The following is a 20,105-nucleotide window of genomic DNA, read 5'->3' as shown; positions in this document are numbered from 1 at the left end:
CAAGAATGCTTGAAATTTTGTTAGAAGCAAAGGAGTTATAATATATTGGTATAAACTAATATGAGCCCTTATGATGAAGTCGGAAAAAGATAAAAATAGGATTTTTCAAGGTCGTCTCTTGGACTATTGGTGTGGCTAAGCTTGATCGAAAGTCCACGAGCATTCTGGAAAAACAAGATTTTTGTTGTAACATAGTACCTTTCAATGATTAAATTAGGAAGTATAAAAGGGGTCTAGTGTGTATAAAAAAAATATATTAAAAAAAAATCTATAAGATAGGCTTAGAATGACATGGCTGATCACTTTTATGGACTAAGAATATAAATGAATGTCTCTAGGAATAGTTTTCAATGGCTACGTGAGATTTTTGGCCAAGAATGGTATCTAGATTTTGTCTAATGACTAGGTGTGCTAACACACTCAATTCTCAAACTTTCTTAATGAGAAAAAAAATATATTATTAATAAAGAAATTAGTGTGCTATTTTTGGTTAATGATGGTGGCTTCTTGGGTTGTTTTGTCATGTTATTGTTGTTATATATTGATGATATACATTGCTATTAGCAGAGAAAGTGGTACTTATTCTATATAGCGTGTAGAGAAAAATTATATATATGAAAAAATTATGAGTGTGGCTTTTAAAAACTAAAAAAATACATAAATAAAAGCATGTTTAAATAAGATCTAACAGGCAAGAATTGATGTAGCTCTTGTACTGAAATTCCAACTATTTAGGCTAGAAAGCTAGGTTAGAAAAAGTCAAGCTGTTTGGGTTGGCTCAAAAAATTAAATTTTTTTAATTTGAGCATTATTATTTTTCTACTAAATCCTTTAAATAATCATGTTTAAAAGACTTCAACTAGAAAGTGTTAAGAAAAAATAAAAAATAAATTGTTTATTATATAAACTTTATTTTTATTTACATGAAAAATGATATAATTATGACTTTTATTAATATAAGAGTTTTATCATGTTTTAATAGAAAAAAATTTTTATCTAAAAAATAAAAAATATTTTTGTAATCATCAAAGCAATATTAAAGTATTTATTAAGAAGCTATTATATTTCAATGCATATCTTGTGTTTGAGATTTTTTATGGAGTCATGAATGAAGATTTTAATAAAGATTGAATAAGTTGAGAATTCAATAAAAATATGAAGATTTTTATCATGAATATTTTTTTATGAAATCATGAGATTTTAATGAAGAAATTGAGATTTTGCAATAGAGATTCTTCATAGAGTCATGAACAAAGAAATTCATTGTTTTATTTAAAATATTTAAAAGATGAAGATATAATTTTGAAAATTATTTGATTTTGATTAATGTATCAAGAAGATCTTCATTTGTTCGCTCATGTTGCATATCTCTTTTCTCGTAAATTATTGAAGGTATCATCTGTAAATCAATATTTCAGTCTTCTATTTTAGGACATGGCATTTATTAGTGTCATTATTATGACAACGGTGAAAGTGAAACATCTTGGTATGATTTGTCGTGTTTGTGCCACACTTCATTGAATGTGAATACTACACAAAGTTATTGGTGGAGAAATTAGTTTATCATTGGCCGGTCATCGTGATTTTATTGGTGTTTGTATCATTGGCAGAAATAATTATGATGGCCAATGTCATTGCATAAAATATCTGCTTTACCTAACAGAAATTGTGTTCATGAAAAGTTTACGGACACGGCTTCTATAAACCAGGAAAAATACATGGAAGAATGCCTCCAGACACGACAGGCTAATGTTGGTGTCAATCTCACACTAAAATTCCAGTCGTTTGGGCTCGAACTTGAGCTCAAATTTTAGCCATTGAAGCTAGAATTCCAGCCATTGAAAACGCCAACCAGGTTGGAAAAAGTCCAACCGTTTGAGACATGTCCAAACATCCGGAATTATTATTTTTTATTTTATTTTTTTTCAAATGTGATCAATGTCCACTTGGTTAAATGTAGATAGCATAAGTCCACCATCTTGCAAAAAGATATTAGCAACTCCCAAGTGTGTGTGTGTGATAGCAAAGGAGAGAAAAAATCAATTAAAAATCAATTAATCATTTGATTAAAATATTAGAATGATGTATCGATTGTTGATTAAAATAAGCATTAAACGACAATGTTAAAGACGGAAGCTTTCATATTCCAAAGACAAACTTGACAATGATGTCTTGATTTTTTGAGTCGGCCATGATAGCCACTGCACAAACACTGCCATTATTTCGTTCTGCTACTGATTGTTGTCCACATTTTCATTTTCTAAAGTTGAGATTTTTTTAAAAGTCAGAAGACAGTTTAGTAGAATAAATAAATAAATAAAATCTTTGACTTTGATTTTATGTATCCCGAGCACCACGAATGTGGAAAAAGGGTCCCCTCCCGCTCTTTCAATTTTCTCTGCGGGGATCCGTTTCTTAACTTTCAATTTGTCGTTTGAAAATTAATGTTGTAAAATTCTAACATCATTATCCCATGCTTTCCATAACACTAGAATTGATTATGGAGTTGATATGGTTAAATCCGAGTGATGTGATGGATCAATTTACGACTAAGGAACCCAATTATTTTTTTTTAAGTTATTCAAAATAATATCATTTTAAATTTTTTTAAAATAAGAAATCAAAAATATATTATTTTAAATTTAAAAAAATCCTAAGAAACCTCTACATGTTAATACCCAACCCGTAACACCAACCTTGGATCAAGATTGTTGTTATAGCTATACTTTGAAGCCCTCGTCTACACACCAGCTCTAGTCATTTCTTGAATCATGATTAGGTTCTCAAGAAATGACTTTTTATCAATATTTGGGTACACAATAGTCGTTCTCGGTAATAGATAATTGAAGAAAATAATTATGGTTAAAAATGATTTACACTAGCCTCAGAAGTTGATTGACGGTAATAGAAGTTACATTGTTAAGGATAGATACACACAAGTTGTGGTCCTCAGCGGCGCTTTACACCGTTACGGTTCCTCTACTTGCAAATCAAGATTCACAAGCTCTCCTAAAGTTAGTGTGTGCCATGGCGCGGAGGAGATATCAAGCCTTGAAATCGATAGCTCTTGAGAAACCTGAGGCATCGTGGGGCGAGATTTTGGATCGGCATTGATGCATGTGAATCCGAGCTTGATAATTATGGCAACTTGGACAGCCAACTCACGAGCAGGAGTTTCTAGGCGTTTGTCCAACAAATCTTTCAACAACGTAGGACTCCCGGGATTCCATGCCGAAGATGTTGACAAAGTTGAAAGAGAACCTATTAGTTCACCAGGATGATGCCCCATAATTATTTCCAGTGCAACAACTCCGAAGCTATATACATCGCATTTCTCAGTGACCTTCATCGTGTAAGCAAGTTCTGCAGACCCACGATTTCGAAGAGACATGAACCATTAAAAATAGGAAAATAACAAGGGAAAAGTTTGCATTTCAAGACTTGTGATAAGATTCATGTTACCTGGTGCAATGTATCCGTAAGTGCCAGCAAGCCCTGTCCAGTTCGAAGAATCAAGCTTTATAAGTCTAGCAGTGCCAAAATCAGACACCCGAGCTTCATATTTGCGATCCAACAAAATGTTGCTGCTAGATATGTCACGATGAATAATAGGCGGCTTGCAATCGTGATGCATGTAACAAAGAGCATTCACAACCCCTTTGACAATATTGATTCTCTTAGACCAATCCAACTCTGTAGCCTGTTCTACATTATCCAGGATCCGAGCTAAGCTTCCCCTTTCCAAGTACTCAAAAACCAATAATGATTGCTTGGCATGCAAGCAGAAACCATGAAGCTTCACAATGTTTCTGTGTCGAATTTTATTCAACGCTTGAATTTCACTCTCAAATGTCTTCAGATCGTCCGATCTTGTATACTGCAATGGGTGAAGCTTCTTTACTGCTACAATCTGACCTGTTGACAGCTTGGCTTTGTAAACACTTCCATGCCCTCCCACTCCAATGCAGTACTTGGCATTAAAACCCTCAGTCACTCCATTGATGTCTTCATATACTAGCTTCCCATCATATCTCCAGATCGTAAACAAATGTCCTTGCTGTGAATCAATGAGCTTGTTTCTCATGCTCTTCCTCCATTCTTTTCTTTGAATACAGACAAAACCAATAAGAATGGTCAAGAAGAATGAAGCTCCAGAAACAGGAAGGACGATCAGGAGTAGTAGATGCTTGCGGTCTTTCGTATTGTTTAAGGGAGGAGGACAATTCATCAAGCTAGTACGGTTGCCACACAAGCCTTTGTTGTATGTAAATGCTTCCGGTGGTGCTTCTTGGAAGGCTTTGCTTTTTGGAATTGGACCTTCCAACTCATTGTAGGATAGGTCAACTATTCTCAAACTCTGCATCTGGTCCATTGTGGATGGAATGAAACCAGTGAAGTTATTGTGAGAGAGTACCAAAACTTCTAATTTGATCAAATTCCCAAGTTGCCACGGAATTTCCCCAGAAAGCAAGTTTCTACTAAGATCTAGCAGAACTTGCAGAGACACCAAATTCCCGATTTCAGCAGGAATGCCATCATGAAAACTGTTGTTGCTCAAATTTAAGTAAAGCATCTTTGAGAATTTACCAAGTTGTTTGGGTATGGTGCCACTTAGATTGTTTGCTGCTAGATCAAGATAGGAAAGATCAGGCAACGATCCAATTTCAGGAGGAATCTCGCCTGAGAGACTATTGAAACTCAAAGTTAGATTGAACAACGACTTCAGCTTTCCTAACTCATTTGGTATTCTGCCTTCAAGTTTATTTGAAGAAAGGTCTAAATAGTGCAGAGCTGTTGACTCTCCGAGCTCTGGCGGTATCACACCAGTGACATGACAGTTGGATATTTTCAAGCTTGTGAGCCGCTGGCATTTTCCCCAATTTGGTGATACTTGTCCATGAAAATTATTGTAGCTCAAATCAATGTAATCAAGATTTGGGTACACACCAAAGTCTTCTGGTATGTTTCCAACGAGGTTGTTCCTGTCAAGTCGAAGTCTAGATAAGCTTGTGCAGTTCTTCAAACCTTTAGGAATAGTACCCGTAAAGCGATTGTTACTTGCACAAAAATCTTCAAGTATGCGTCCATGACAAATTTTTTCAGGTAACAAACCAGAAATGCTATTGTTTGACAAAAAGAACAACGTCAAATTGGTAAGCTTGTTGATCTCTGGAGGTAGTGGACCAGACAAGTGGTTTCCATAGAGAGACAAAACCTTGAGGCCTATGAGATCACCTATAGAGGCAGGGATTGCACCCGTCAAGTCATTTAAATTCAAGCGAAGCTCACTGAGGGATTTCAACCTCCCAAGCTCCGGTGGGATTGAGCCTGATAGGTGATTGTTGGCAAGGTTTAGTACTGAAAGATTGGATAAGTTTTCAACAGTAGCGGGAATAGAACCCAGAAGAAGATTGTTTGAGAAGCTCAAGACATTGAGTTTCATCATAGTTCCTATATCCCGAGGAATATATCCGGTGAATTGATTATAACCCAGATTGAGAATGGTAAGCTTGGATAGATTACTGATATGGGGAGGGATATTTCCTTTGAGGGAATTGTGTTGGAGATCAAGACAAGACAGATTATGGAAGGATGAGAAGTTGAAGTCATCAAGCGTACCTTTCAGCTGGAAATTGGTTAGGTTTATGGTGGAGACACTTCCACCATCATTGCAGTGGATCCCAGACCAAGCGCATGGGCTCATGTTTGATCCGGGAATGGGTTTCCATGAAGACAGAAGAGATTGAGCTTGGCCACTAAGGCTCTTTTTCCATTTGAGTAACGCCTCCACTTCTAGCACTCCTCCATCAGCTTGTTGATGATCAGTACTTGAAGCAGAAACATGTTGTGAAGTAAGCATTAACAAAGTAAGTAGAAACAATAACATGGTTTTAAGATTCTTCTTGATAGAAGAAGATGAAAGTTGAGCAAAGTTGATTAATCTTGAGGGAGCAGGATTCATATAATAAATCAATTGAGAGAATTGAAGAACATACAAACATAAATACTCGCGTGTGTAAACAAGCATGGTAGAATATGCTAGCATCTCACTCGATCAGTTAAGTCTCTTTCAAAGTCGCCGTAGACTTGGACATTCAAAGAGACTACTCGCCTTCTTATTATAGACTTGAAACTTTGCTAGACAATTGCTCACGACTTGAAGATCTTGTTGCCAGGGCTACACGTCAAGATCTCGATCGGTTATTGAATATTTCAAAGCAGTGTTTGATTGCTGCTTGATGTAGCTATTGAGCATATTACAAAGTAGTATATTATTTTCCATATAAACTAATCCCCCGGCGATGTTTCAAGATGTATATTACTATTTATTGCAATAGTATAATTACTATTTTACCTTTTCATCATTAGTCTTTTCACTATTTTGCCTCTTGTCATTTTACACAAGGATTAGCCGAATTAATTTTCATTTTTTAAAAGTATTTTTTAATTTTTTTTACAGCATTTTTTTTATTTTTGTATTTATAGGATTATTTTAATTTTATATTATAGATTATGTGTTTGATTTGTTATCCCAGATTAATTCTCAAGTTCATCCAAAGCTTTATTTGTTATCTTTTTTCTTCTTTAACAAGTTTTTTAAATTTATATTTTTAAATTAATTTATAATAAATTTCTTGATAGAACCCAAATCTAGAGTTTTATAGGTTGCAAGCTTTTTAATATTTGATCATGTTTAGAATATTTGTCTAAATTTACTTAGTTTTTACATATATTTTTAATTTAAACCCCTATAATTTTTTTAATCTTTAAATTTAATTCTTATTTTTTTAATTAATATTTATTTTATTTGAAATTATTTTTAAGTCCATTAAATTGCATCCTCCTTGGGTTTTTATTATCAAATTTTATTTTATTCTTTTTGTTGTTTTTGTATTTTTTTTATTAATACTTTTTTAATGATCTCATCCTTCAAAATTAAATTAATGAAGAATTATGCTTTTTAATTAAATCAAAGTAAAAGATTTAATGAGATGCAACTTTTAGATATTAGACTGGTTACTTTTTTTCCTTTTTTTCTAAATTGATATTGTCTTAGTTTTTATTCATTTTTATAACTTTTGTTTTGTTATTGTTTTTAGGTTTAATTTTTCTACGTCTTCTTTTTACTTTTGATTTCTTATTTTTTTTCAATTTGATTTTATTGGGTTAGCACACAACAATTTTTTTCTATTTCACTCAAGTTTCATATTACAAATGATATTTCATTCCCCTATAATTTTTTTAATTCATGATAATTTTTTTATTTAATTCTTATCGGGTCTTTTCTTGTCAAATTTTAGCCCCATTCTTCTTCTTTTTTTGTTCTTCCTTTTCTTTTGCAAGATTTTTTATTAATAGTTTTTTAATGATTTTATCTTTTAAAATTAAATTGAATGATATTTAAACTTGATTCATAATTTAGTAAGTTGTATTTTTTTTATATTAGACTAGGTTTAGAAAATTTGTCTAGATTTGCTGGTTTTTTTCCTTTATTTTTTAAGCTAATATTTTCTATTTTTTTTTAAGTTTGATTTTTTTTTTGTTTTTCTTCAAAAAGGTCACCATTGGGTTGTTTGATAATTCGAATTGACTTGGATATAGTTTTTTTGTTAATTGTTTTAGTTTATTTATTTATACCCATTAAACCGAATTTAATAACATAATTAAAAAATTATTTATACTCTTAATATTTTTTTATATTTTAAAAACTTTATCTAACCTATAGCAAAACACAGGCCACCTGTGATATGGATTTGGAGAGGAATTAATGAAAATTATATTTTGGAAAGGAAAAACGGAAATTTTCAGTTGTCTTTTTTTTTTTCCCGTAAGTCGGCTAACTGTCATTGGACTTCATCAGGATTGCAGAGTATGACAGCTTTTTTCACTTCTGGAAAATTTGTTTATTTGCACTTAATTTAAGGGCTTTGAAAGTTGTAATCTATCGTTGTCAAAGAAGAAAATGGGGAAAGTTTCCTCTTCTTCTTTTTTTTTTCTTTTGTTTCTAATTTAACCTGTAAAATGGGGTTATGGTGGATAGGACTATAGTCAAGATATCAGATCAATTTGCCTATAAACTCCTTGCTTGGCCAATACAGCTGCAGCAGCGGGTGCTTCCTCTAAGCGTATGGCTGAAAATAACATACCTCACTGTAGTTTTTATGGAGCTTCATTGCATTAAAACTTCCTTGCAACTTCCAGGGGCGAGCTGCACTAGAAGCCATCTAGGTTACTGCTGTTGTTGAGCTCTGGAGAAGATCGGAGGGCTTTAAGCGGTAAGAGGAAGCAATTGCTAATGCTGTTGTGAAGGAAAAAAAGGTTTGGAATTCTTTGGGATCCAAAGAAAGGATTAAAAACGCAAATCAACTTATCTATTCTACTCATTTGCCATTTATCTACTGATCCTTAAAGTCAATCACTAGTTTCATTTTCCCGATTTGCATCAAACAAATTTTGAACGAAATAAAAACCATTCAAATTGTAGAAATCTATTTAATATTTTTATTAAATTCAACCCTGGTAATCTTGAAACATTTTAATCTGATTTTTTATTTGGTCCGGATTTACAATTAAACTATGTAAAGATTATGACTTCTTCAACTTGATCGGTCAAAAAGCTTTCCAGGTAACTACTAACAAAAATCAGTGATGAATTTGAAAAAAAAATTGATATAGAAAACTTTCTCGATCTAATTTTTTATCTAGCTCAAATTTAAAATTAAATTATGTGTAAATTATCTAACATAACAATCAACTTGACCGATCCACAAATAAAAAAACTATAAGGAAAAAGGAGATTAAATTGATATAAAAATACCTCTAAGACCTAAATCCTTACTTAACCTGAATTTAAAATATAATCAACTTAGTCAGTTAAAAGATAGCCTATAAATTTATTAAATGCCTAAGAATGAAATTGTGAAAAAAAGGGACCAAATTGAAATATAAAAAAAAAGGAAATGAAAAACAAATGAAAGGGCTAAAAATAGCTTCATCATTTATATAAACAGTGAAACTCCATAATAATCCTGAGATTTTTTGTATAGAAGTAATTGTATTGTTTTAAAGGATCGCTGATATTCATCTTACGGAGAAGGAATTAGATGAATTGAGGCAGCAAGTTTTGTCATTCCAGCCAAAATTAAGCATTTTAAGAAAAACCTGGAGTTCCCAGAAAAGGATATTAATTATGTATAGAAGTAAATTACTGCAACAAATGGGAGGAAGGGCAGAGCATACCAATGCAATCTGTTAGACTCATGAAGCAGCATCAAGAGAGAACTTAGGAAGCGGCATTATGAGACGTATAATCAACTCCATGTGATGAGTTAGTGCTACTTGAATATGAATATCTTTTGCTCTCAAATAATGCTAGAAAATTAGCCAAAAATAAATATTTTGCAACCTCTCAGTGGTGATCACAAGAGAATGGTGTAGTAGAGGGAGAATACTTGAAAGACAACAGATATGAATATTGTTTGTTTAATTTATTATGCAATGTGATTGAATCTTTATGTGCTTGTTTGAAAACAGTTAAATAAGCAATTCAAAGTCGTAGTTTCGACTCATGATACATATTGAACATAAAAAAAAAAAAAAACCTAATCTAAACCATGTGGACAAGGCACTAGAATCTGAAACAAAGTAAAAGATGTTTGCTTCAACATAAGCCAATCTACCCAGATCCCTACGAAAACTACTCATGAATATCCAAAATGAAGAGCAAGCAAGGAGTGCAGAGAGCTGAGTGAGCATGTCAAGAAAAAGTAGAGGATGAATGAAGCAGAACCAAGAAAAGATAAACATATTATAATAGTGTAAAATAGACAACTTAATTGCTTGCTCATTGATAATTTTTCAATGCTTGACTTGCAAATAGATAGCTTCATTAAACGGGACAAACATCCAAAAATTAAAGATAGCAAATGAGATATGTTTACCAGCATGAGTTTCTACCATGTAAATGATGGTAAAACAAATGATGGGTATGCATCATATTTGGATGCAAGGGCCTGCACAGAAGATAAAGCTGCTTCTTCTCCAAAACTATTGACTCCAAGTTCAGTTGCATGAATCCCACCTGTTATAAATGCTGACCGGATCCCAACAGCATTTGCACCTTTGATATCATGGTGAAGAGAATCACCCACAGCTATAGAATCAAAAGCATCAACCCCAGCCAATTCCATAGCAGATTTATAGATTATCTGCCAAAAAGTTGATACAGTAATCAGAGCAACCAAAGTAAATGTATAACCAAAAAAAGAAAACGCAATGATATGATAAAGAAGGTGATAACAACAGCTTTGCCCTAAAGGAACACACAAATTGTATAAAATATGAGCAAAATGTAGATTATTCCTGAACATCTCAAACTAAAAAGTCAAACGCCAGTGATTGATTTTAACCGCTTAATCTGTATTTTGTATAGAATATTTAAAAATAAAGGAAATAGCAGTGGTTCATAGAACAAAAATTAAAAATTCAATGCTAGTTTGTACTTGCAATTTGAGGCAAATACATGATTGTCCATATCACCAAAGGACATGATAAGCATTTCCGAATTAAGAGTAAGAACTAACAAGAATAATATGCAGTAACAGCACCTTATCTGGCTTGCCCATCCATTTCACTTCACCACCAAGCTTCTCATACTTGGCAGCCAATGTACCTAACAAGATAGCACAACTTGTATCACAAGAGTTAACAAAATAAATCTCTCCGTATTTTTATTTTTTTTTAGTTTTTCTTACAAGTTGATCTATATATAAGGGGCGAGAAAATGAGAAAGAATGCAAAGAGTAGCTAACTCCTAAATTTATATTATTATTCAAGCAATAAATAGAGGAGTAGTTGTTCATTTTTTCTAGACAAATTGATCACAAATTATCAAAACAAAATGAAATTTTCCTCTTAAAATCATATGCCAGACAAAGTCAATCAACCGCAATTTGTTCATTTTATCATAGAACATTAGGTTTATAGCTATGCATTTTGCTGCTTTATTTAGATAAAAGAAGAAAGTAACAAAAGGAAAGGAAAGGAAATACACTATGGAAGAGAAAGGATCCCCCAAAAGTTATACCATTGCTACTAGATTACCAAGAAACATCTTCACAAGGGCATTGGGATTTTTGGAAATAAACCAAACAGTTAGGTTATTAGAAACTAAACAAAAAACAGAACTACATCTCCATTGAAATGAGACTTCCATGCTAAGCTTCCATTCACAGAGAGAGTCATTTCTGATTAAGAATGTATTCTGTAAACAGGAGGATAAGATGACTCAAAATCTTTACCAGGCATGACTCGCAAGTCTCTAGCTTCAACAGTTACAAAGTCTGGATTGGCTACTACCATAGGAATTTGTTTAGCAGCACAACGTTCCAATACATTCTCAAGCTCCTCAAGAGTCATAGGGCAGGAAGCACCAGAAGACAGCCCCAATGCTTCAGTGCCATGAGCCAAAACAAACTCAGCTTCTTCAACCTTGTCAACAACTTGTAAGCCTAAGCCCTGCAAGGAAAAAATGGGCATAAAAGCAGATTATTAATTATGAGTCTGACTCTGAGTGTCTAAGGTCTTCTGACACCTGAATAATCAAGATTATCAATTGTAAGTCTGCTAATTAGATCCAATGGATCATTCATGGCTCTTGACACAATCACCTAGCACAACTAGAGCAAATGCAGTGATCAATAGATTATCTACTCAAAGATAGTTCAGGTTGAACAGAAATCTATTCCAAAATTCTGTTCAGAGCCAAAGAAAAGAAAAATTACAGATGGAGAAATTGGCTACTAAAAGAGTTGCAGAAGATCTTGTGATAACATAATGGGTGCTTCCTGGTTTGTTTAATCATGTCCGATGTCTTTGTTTACTTAGGAAGAGAGAGAAGGTAAGGAGGAGAGAGGGGGCGGGGGTAAGGCAAACTAGAAGTGTAAATGAAAAAAAGAAACCAGAGAAACAGTGTAGAAAAGAATTCAACCAAACCACACACCTCAAGAGATATGGCACCTCTGCCCTTCCAAGTCATGTGAATGCAAGATTTTCCTAATGCTGCAAACCAATCATCATCTCTCCTATCAATTTCAACATAGGAGTCAGGAAATCTATATGTATTTACGTGCATTTAAAAGATGTATAAACCATAAACTATGGCATAACTAAGTCAAAAGGAAGAAGTTTGGCATATAAAATGATTTTAAAAAAATAAAAAAACCTTTCTTGTTTTAGAAATGTCATTGATACCGTCCCTAAATGGCAGAATTATCAATCACTTTGAAGGATGGATCCTCGAGGAGGAGGGTAGAGATAAGTGTTCCCATCATTCTGTTTTTCAATCATTGAAGATGGATTCTTTTTCACAGATATTCACAAATAAGGATATTGCAGGGTTTCAAACCAAACATTTCTCTAATAGTATTAGACATAAAGTCCACTTCTTTTCAACAAAATTCGGTACCCCATATGTAAGGATATTAGTGAAAATACATGAAAATTCAGTACACAAAATTGATACCGTATAAACACAAAAAAGCAACAGTCTTTTCAATCACCAAAATAACACCAAACATTGAACATAATTCCTCAACTCCATAAAGCTGAATAACTAACCTCTGCAAATATTGATGTGTTAATTCTCCACTGGTAATTGCTCCGAGAAATAAAGAAGTATCAAATCCAAGACTCTTCATTTTCTCCATTGTTGTAGATGCACGCCGCGAAGAATTACTTATAATCACCATTCTGGCACCGGTAGTAGCTAGCTTTTGCACTGCCACCAATACATGAAATAGAAACCACTTTCAACATAAGATTTTATAACAGCATCAGCCAAGTACTGATCCAGATGCCAAAACTAATGAATAAGCACATACATGTTGAAATTGCACCAGGATAAGGTTGTTTTCCATCATGAAGTACTCCAAATTGATCTAAAAACCATGCCTGTGGTACACATTACCAAATTAATAAGCAAAACTTCTACTTCATGTACAATGTAATCCAAAACAATAAGAAAGACCAACTGGCCAAGTTCTAAGCTTTATACAGAATTCAACGCAATTCAAGCAAACCCATTTGAACCCGGATCCTAAAAACTATTAAACTGTAATATATAGTAGTATTTTGTGAAATTAACAAGAATTAAACTGAAATTAATCTTTGAAAGAATATAAAAAATAAACACCAAAATTTGCATAATTGACACATCTACAGTCATGATAAGTTTGGTTACCTTGAACTGATGGGTTTTAGCAATGTGTTGGAGGCCATTAAAGGTCTGGAAAAGCTGTAGTTCAGAGGACTGTAGCATTATCTTTCTCCTCTTATTCTTCTTCTTCTATCTTTTGAAATTGAAGTCAAAATCTGTTTTCATTTTTACCACTATGGAGGGACAAATAGTCCTAGTGTGGTTATTTTACTGAGATAATTATAACTTAATCCATGTAGTTTATCAAAATCAATTATTTAGTCCCTGTAGTTTTAAAATTAATTAAATAATTAATTTACCTTCTTCGACTTAAAGAGGTCATCAAATTAACTCTTCGAGTTAGAGATTTAAAAATTGTGGCTTTTGAAAAGGTTACAAAACTCAAATTAATTCTTCTACCTATTGTACTCATGCTCTTTGCATAGAACACTGCTAGGGTCCAAGAAATGGAGCACAACTTTTTCATTAAATCAGCACATAATTCTCACAAAAAAAATAAAAATATAAAATATTTATTGCAATCAATAGAACGATAAACAAATTGAATTTTTTAACTCATTGTATATGATTTTTTTTGTTAGAAATTTGAAGTTTAATTGAAGAATATATGAATTGATAGAAAGGCTGGTTATGAAGTTTACTTATAAGCTTCTAAGAAAAGACTTACCTATGAGAACATGAAGAAGAAATACATATGAGGTATATACAATTAAAAATAAAAAAAGAATTATGATTTCTTAAATCCAAGTCAACATATCTTAAAATCCATGAAAAAATAATGAATAATGCATGAAAGTGATGACTATTCATGGACTGTAAAATTACTTTTTTTTCTTTTTTCTTTTTTGGATTAAGATTTTTATTCTTGGATTTTAAGGGATTCCATGAAATATTAATTCATTATATGAAAACTCTTCAGAAATCAATGGATTACATTTCATGTGAATATATAAACACTCCAAGCCATAATAGTGTCTATAAAATTGAGTTAAATTTATGCTCAAAATCCAATCATTGAAAAAGTAGGATAAAAATCAAATAATCCTAAATAATAGAAATTTTAAATAACATATTTTTCCCATTAGTTTTAAAAAGAAATATCAAGTTTTTTGTCAAAAAAACTGCATTTATTGGACAAAAAATGCACTCCAAAATGGGTAAGGATACAAAATGCATGTTTTAGAAATCCAAATTGAAACTGTTTCCTTTTGACAACTTAATTTATATATAATTTTATCATCAAATATCTATGTTATTTCTGAATTTGAGCTAAATATGTTTAGAAAATCTTGAGTCCATTCTAGGTTAACTTTTTTTTTTGTTGCTCTCCACTTAAATAAAAAAATTAATTGGTTAAATTTTAGATTATAACTTTACTTTAAATTAATGTTGTGAACTTATTACACTAGTTATCTTTATCATGTCAGTCTAGTGCAAAAATGAGGAGATTTAACGTAGTTTGATAATATATCTATGTTCGTAGAAGAAAAAAGTTATTTTTCTATATATTAAATTAGAGTTTCAATAATATAAAATTAGAGTTTCAATAATATAAAATTAGAGTTTCAATAATATATATTTATAGTAAATATTAACCATACAAGAGATTTACTGATTTCTAATAATACCTTTAAGCTATTATCAAGAGATTTACTGATTTCAATAAAAAGTTATTACCCGTTGTGTTCTCACTTGCGCATTTTTTCCCCTTCTTGTTTTCAATTTTCTCATTAAGCTATAAGACATTATATAAAATAATTTATCGTGGCCTCCCAACTGAAACATGCTAAACTCCTCAATAAAAGCTCAAGTGTTAATTAGAGCACACATTTTCCTCTCGACTAAAAGAAAATTTGGTAAGGGGATCGGAGAAGAACAGAAGCGGGGGTTGTTTTTATTGCTTAAACTAGGGTCCTTTTTCTCCTCTGGTGGCGGAGGTGGTGGCCTTCTAGCTGCATTTGCATCCCAGCCAGCAATGTTCAAGCCCAGTGTCATTGGCCGGCAACATGTAAGCATGAACCCCCATGAAATATAAAATGCTAAGCAATACAATATCGGCGTACATTTGGCTAAACGTATCAGCTAAGTCATATTTCTTTTAAGTATTTAGAGAGACTTGCAAGTATGTTAGTAATTTTTGCACCAAATTCATCATATAGAAAACGTAGATTCATCTACATTATACAAAGGCTTAAATCAAGAGAAATATGCCCAGCTGCGATGAACAAGTTAGTTATCTGAAAATGGCTTAGAATCTCCATGGCAAGCAATCGTTCTTAGAAAGCCTAGAGATGGAAGAGAAGATCTCAGAATTGGCTGAAATTGGTGTTATTGTTGTCGCTGGTGTTCAGGTTAGTGAACGAGTCATGGCTGTATCTCATACTCAATGAGGATTGCTCGAATTCAGGAGGAAAAAATTAAAAGGCAAATTTATCATGTCAACAGTGCGTGGCATGAAATTACAAGTCGATAGTATTTTGAGCTCTGGTTGCAATAGGAAGTGGAAATCCGCTGGCTGACGGCGGATAAGAAATTATTCTTGTGCTTTTTGTGGACCCTTTTCGTGCTCTCTGGTTGGCATTGATATCCACACGACACCCTTCTATGTAATTCTGGCTTGTGGCTATGTGCCGAAGTAGGGGCTTAAAACTGGAGCACAAGCATATACTTCAAGCATTCGGGAGCTAATTTCTGAAATCAAATGTCAAGATTCTACAACACAAAATCACGACAGTTTGCGAACCCTAGGGTACTCACAAGTAACATCTGTTTAAAAAACATGCTCCCCATTTTACTTGAGAGCAATAGGATGATTCCCAGTCAGGAATGATTTTTAACAACAGATTATTAATACTATCTTAACACCTTGAATTTCAAAGTTGCATTCTAGCGTAAATCCATATTCCAACAAGGGGAACCTCATGTAATCAAAATCTAAATTTTTTTTTATCAAGTTTTACAACATCAAAACCGATGATCACCAGTTTCATATCCACATTGCAATTATTTCAACAAACGCATTTAATCAAGCAAATTATAATTAGCCAAGTCAAATTTGAAATTGCATTCAATATCAAGTTAAAAAAAATCATAATCTTGTAATCTAAGAAAATTATACTTAAGGAGACAAAAATGGTGCCATAAGCAAAAATAATCTGAATGACTTAACTAGGTTTCAAATAAAAACTCAAAAGTAGCCTGTGTGCCACGGAAAACTGACATTAGAGCTCAGTCATCAATGTTTCACTCATCATCTTCTTCGTCAGCGGCTGAGTTGAGAGCATTCAATCGCTCAACCAACTTGGCTTTCCTTTCCTCATAGGTTAGCTTCTTCAAGTTGTACCTGTGATACAAAGAAACAATTTGAAGGAAAATACTAAATATATAATTTCAAGTAGCTCCATGCAAAAATGGCACGAGAAGATGGACTTGCAACTTACAGGTAGATGGAAGTGGTGATTTACCATACAAACAAATAAGCTATCACAAAGTTGTGTTGGGTGCGTGCAAAAAGTTATCAATTAAATAGCAACAAACCTCTTGTGCTCCTTGGATGGCTGCTTCTCTGATTTCTTTGCAGTTGGATCAGCACGAATGGCAGCATGAACCTTCTTGTACAATGCCTCCATACCATCAGCATCAATTCCTCTCTTGAGGTACTCACTAAAGTGGGATTGGTATTTCTCAGGTTCATCCTCCATCAATGTCTGGGGTGAAGAAACACAATAAATATCTGAACATTATAATAGACAATATAGAAGCACATTTTTTTACAGATGCAATTAAAGAAGCGGAAACAACAAAATATAACAAATTGTGTTCATTAAAGCTAGCCACATTTACCCTCATGTATGCAGCTACATGGCCTCCATAAATATATTTGCGGTGAACTTCAGCATCAAGTTGCTTATTGTCCTTTGCATAGCCAGCAAACCTCTTGTCACTGTGGGGAATATCTAGACCACCATCTAAAGCTCCCTACAAAAGAAAAAAGAACGAATTAGTTCAATGAAACACATCAAGGGCACCAATCTAACTATCATAATTCTCAAGCATAAATAATATGATTGGTGAATGGTGTTGTGCAGTCAGATGCTGAATATTGAAATTCAAAGATAATGCAACTAATGTAAACTAAAAAGAAAAAAATGAACAAGACCATAAATATTTGTTTAATGGATAAAAAAGGGCAAAAGTAAAACCACCAAACTGTTTTTATAGTGAAAATATCACTAGCAACTTCTAATGCATTTGATACAACCTGGCAATGACAGCAATAATCCAAATATCATTGCATGATAACATTTACAAAATAATTGATTGAATTTCATGCACTGGTGCTTTTAAAAAAATTATACTACAATGAAGAATCATTTTATGACAAGCTTCCCAGAACAAAAATAATGGAAAAGGATTTTGCAAAATTAATTGTTTTAATATACCTTGAGTGCACCAAACACACGGTTTCCAGTAGTGGTTCTGAGCAGACCAACATCAAGTAGGGCACGGAATGGTCTCCTGCTATCAGCTGGTTCAACAGAGAAATCCTCTCCAGTAGCCTGATATTCAAGTTCATAAGCCAAAAACTGTGTAAGACAGCTAATTTTTTTGAGTTAAGTTGTATCATGAAGAGTTAAAATTCGTTGGCAGAGAAGGTGAATCCTTTATCCTCACAATATACCTCCACATTTCCTTCATATTCATCATCCATCTCAAGCATTTTCAATACACGGCGAGCCAAGAGAAGTCCAGTGCAGTAAGCTGAACGTGATTCCAAATCAAACAAAAGGTTAGAATAACATATTAGGTAAGCTCATAGTTTCCAGACCCAGAGGATTACCTGCTGCATAGTTTGTAAGACCAGCTTCAAGCCCATATCGAGGAAGCTCATGAGCATAAGCAGAAGCAAGGACTATATCTCCAGCAATGCTTGCAGATGTTATTTGTGCAATAATGTCCTTGTTGGTCTAAAAACACAACGTTAAGGTGCAAAACATATAGAACACAATCTATAACAGTACATAAATTGTTTTTTAAATGCCCTATTGAGCAGGAGCAGTACCCTACACCCAAAGTACACGCCAAAAGCAGTTGCACCACGAATAACAACTCAAGACCTAATGATTCAATTCAAACACAAAAACATCAATTCAAGTCAACATTCATGCACAATCCATGGCCTTATTTAAAAGCAAATGCAGTAATACTAATTATATTTCTACTGTTTTACAGCATATAACAAATAAAGATCCCAAAAATTAGCGGCTAAAAATGCTAACAAAAACGCAAAAAAAGAACAGTGTAACAAGAAATGAATATGACAACACGTTAAAGAACAAACCAATCAAAAGGATACAAATCGGACAACAAATCGGTACTTAGGCGTATTGTACTTGTTCTTGTCCTGATTAATCAGGCGAATCCTAGCCCTGTAGTCAGTCTTCCCAGCTACAAGAAGAGAATTCTCATGCATTGATCAAAAAAGGAAAAATCACCAAAACTCATTGAGGAGAATGAACTTTATCAGCAGACAATACATCTAATTAACCAAAAAGTTACAATCTTTACCTCGCCTTCTCTTAAACTTGACTTGAAACCTCTTGAAGTAAGCCCTGCTTTTCTGCGCCTTGGCAAAGGCCTGTCAGCAAACAACAGTAAAAAAACATACATATTAGCACAAGCCCATTTGTAAAAATTCAACAAAACCCTAATCTCTACTTAATTTATAGCTTTAAACAGGAAAAAAAATGAAATTTCTATCGTAACCAAAGCTTTTTAAGACTAATAAAATGAAATCTAAAAGACAGTTCGCTTTTTTTTTAAGAAGAAATGAAAGAGCACATGTAATGTAGTTGAAAGCTAGGGTTTTGAGAGTCACCATTGTAGAAGCTTGATCTGGGAGAGGCTAGACGGCTGGTAGGTTTTGAGAGAGAGAGGTGTGAGAGATACAATGGAACTTGTTATAAACCCTATTCCCTATTGACTGGCCTATTGGCTCCTCAGATGAACGGCTGAGATTAGATTGTTTGAACCAAGGGTTTTGTTGATTTGTGACTGGATGGCGTTTTGGTCATTTCGGCCACCAGTTCAAGCATACAAAGCCCAACTCGTTATTAAGGCTGAAGACCCAAAGTCCATGGAGCCATTAAAAGAAACAAAATTTCTTGGATGAAATAGAACAATGGAATCATAGTTATGGTGACGATAAAAGGACATAATCTATTATTAAGTTATTAAGATGGTGATTACCGTTGTAATTATTTTTTAAAAATAATTTTTTATTTAAAAATATTTAAAAATAATATTTAAAAAAAAATTAATATTAATATATTAAAATGATTTAAAAAAATTAAAATTAATTTAACGTAAAAAAAAAAGATTTAAAGTGCAGTTTAACTATAAAAATAAACAATATCTAGGTTAATTTATGGGGTTGCCGAATCAATTTTAATTAATTATTTTTACAAAAAAAATATTTTTTTAGAATTAATCAAAATAAATCAATTGTTATTATAAATTTAATCTGATGAATCAAATTTTACCAAATTAATATTTTTACCTTTTCAAATAAAAACTTAACTCGCATCAAGCTTCTCATCACGGATTTTCAGTTCAACCCGCCAAGATGAGTGGGGTTTGATAACTATAATAAATACATTTCTATTATGCAACCAAAACTTCAACGTCTGCTTGAACCAGCCTGGAAAATCAAGTCCTCCTGCCATGATTTTAAAATACACTTCGCATGACCTTGTAAACTAGTTTGTTTCTGATTTTTTGCCATATCCAAGAATAAATACACGGCTTAAAAATCCACCGGTCGGGACTTTGAGACCATGCATTGGCAGCCACAGGGTAGTGCCATGCTTCATGTTTGAGCTTCATCTCG

The 20,105-nt window shown here is 33.0% G+C and overlaps 3 protein-coding genes across 4 annotated transcripts in view; all 3 read right to left on the bottom strand.

Annotated features, from left to right (window-relative positions):
- Positions 1 to 2,775: 2,775 nt before the first annotated feature.
- Positions 2,776 to 6,377, bottom strand: LOC105109773 (probable LRR receptor-like serine/threonine-protein kinase At4g08850). Of its 2 annotated transcripts, XM_011004579.1 has the most exons (3): positions 5,997 to 6,377; positions 3,463 to 5,828; positions 2,776 to 3,363 (listed from the first exon to the last, which is right to left on the bottom strand). In XM_011004579.1, exons 1-3 carry the CDS (start codon positions 6,044 to 6,046, stop codon positions 2,969 to 2,971), a joined length of 2,811 nt encoding a protein of 936 aa, XP_011002881.1. In that variant the 5' UTR covers positions 6,047 to 6,377; the 3' UTR covers positions 2,776 to 2,968. The 2 variants fall into 2 exon arrangements, with proteins under 2 accessions (XP_011002881.1, XP_011002880.1); XM_011004578.1 differs by having other exon boundaries at positions 3,463 to 6,377.
- A 3,400-nt stretch (positions 6,378 to 9,777) lies between these two features.
- On the bottom strand, positions 9,778 to 13,386 carry LOC105109772 (uncharacterized). Its single transcript, XM_011004577.1, has 7 exons — positions 13,241 to 13,386; positions 12,882 to 12,951; positions 12,619 to 12,778; positions 12,002 to 12,083; positions 11,301 to 11,517; positions 10,608 to 10,672; positions 9,778 to 10,208 (listed from the first exon to the last, which is right to left on the bottom strand). The coding sequence occupies exons 1-7, from the start codon at positions 13,316 to 13,318 to the stop codon at positions 9,954 to 9,956; spliced, it is 927 nt and encodes a 308-aa protein (XP_011002879.1). The 5' UTR covers positions 13,319 to 13,386; the 3' UTR covers positions 9,778 to 9,953.
- A 2,850-nt stretch (positions 13,387 to 16,236) lies between these two features.
- LOC105109761 (60S ribosomal protein L5) overlaps positions 16,237 to 20,105 on the bottom strand; it is a 21,654-nt gene continuing 17,785 nt past the window's right edge. Inside the window, exons 2-10 of the mRNA XM_011004560.1 lie at positions 19,095 to 19,121; positions 18,785 to 18,854; positions 18,573 to 18,664; positions 18,057 to 18,183; positions 17,898 to 17,977; positions 17,659 to 17,775; positions 17,060 to 17,194; positions 16,754 to 16,923; positions 16,237 to 16,559 (exon numbers count right to left, since the gene is read on the bottom strand). Coding sequence (XP_011002862.1) covers positions 16,460 to 16,559; positions 16,754 to 16,923; positions 17,060 to 17,194; positions 17,659 to 17,775; positions 17,898 to 17,977; positions 18,057 to 18,183; positions 18,573 to 18,664; positions 18,785 to 18,854; positions 19,095 to 19,097 — 894 coding nt within the window. The 5' untranslated portion in view covers positions 19,098 to 19,121 and the 3' untranslated portion in view covers positions 16,237 to 16,459. The remainder of the gene's footprint in view (positions 16,560 to 16,753; positions 16,924 to 17,059; positions 17,195 to 17,658; positions 17,776 to 17,897; positions 17,978 to 18,056; positions 18,184 to 18,572; positions 18,665 to 18,784; positions 18,855 to 19,094; positions 19,122 to 20,105) is intronic.

The sequence above is a fragment of the Populus euphratica genome, unplaced genomic scaffold (assembly GCF_000495115.2).
Source record: "Populus euphratica unplaced genomic scaffold, PopEup_1.0 scaffold228.1, whole genome shotgun sequence".
Taxonomy (NCBI): Eukaryota; Viridiplantae; Streptophyta; class Magnoliopsida; order Malpighiales; family Salicaceae; genus Populus; species Populus euphratica.
Note: the sequence above shows the minus strand (reverse complement) of the source record. Positions and strands in the feature narration are given on the sequence as shown.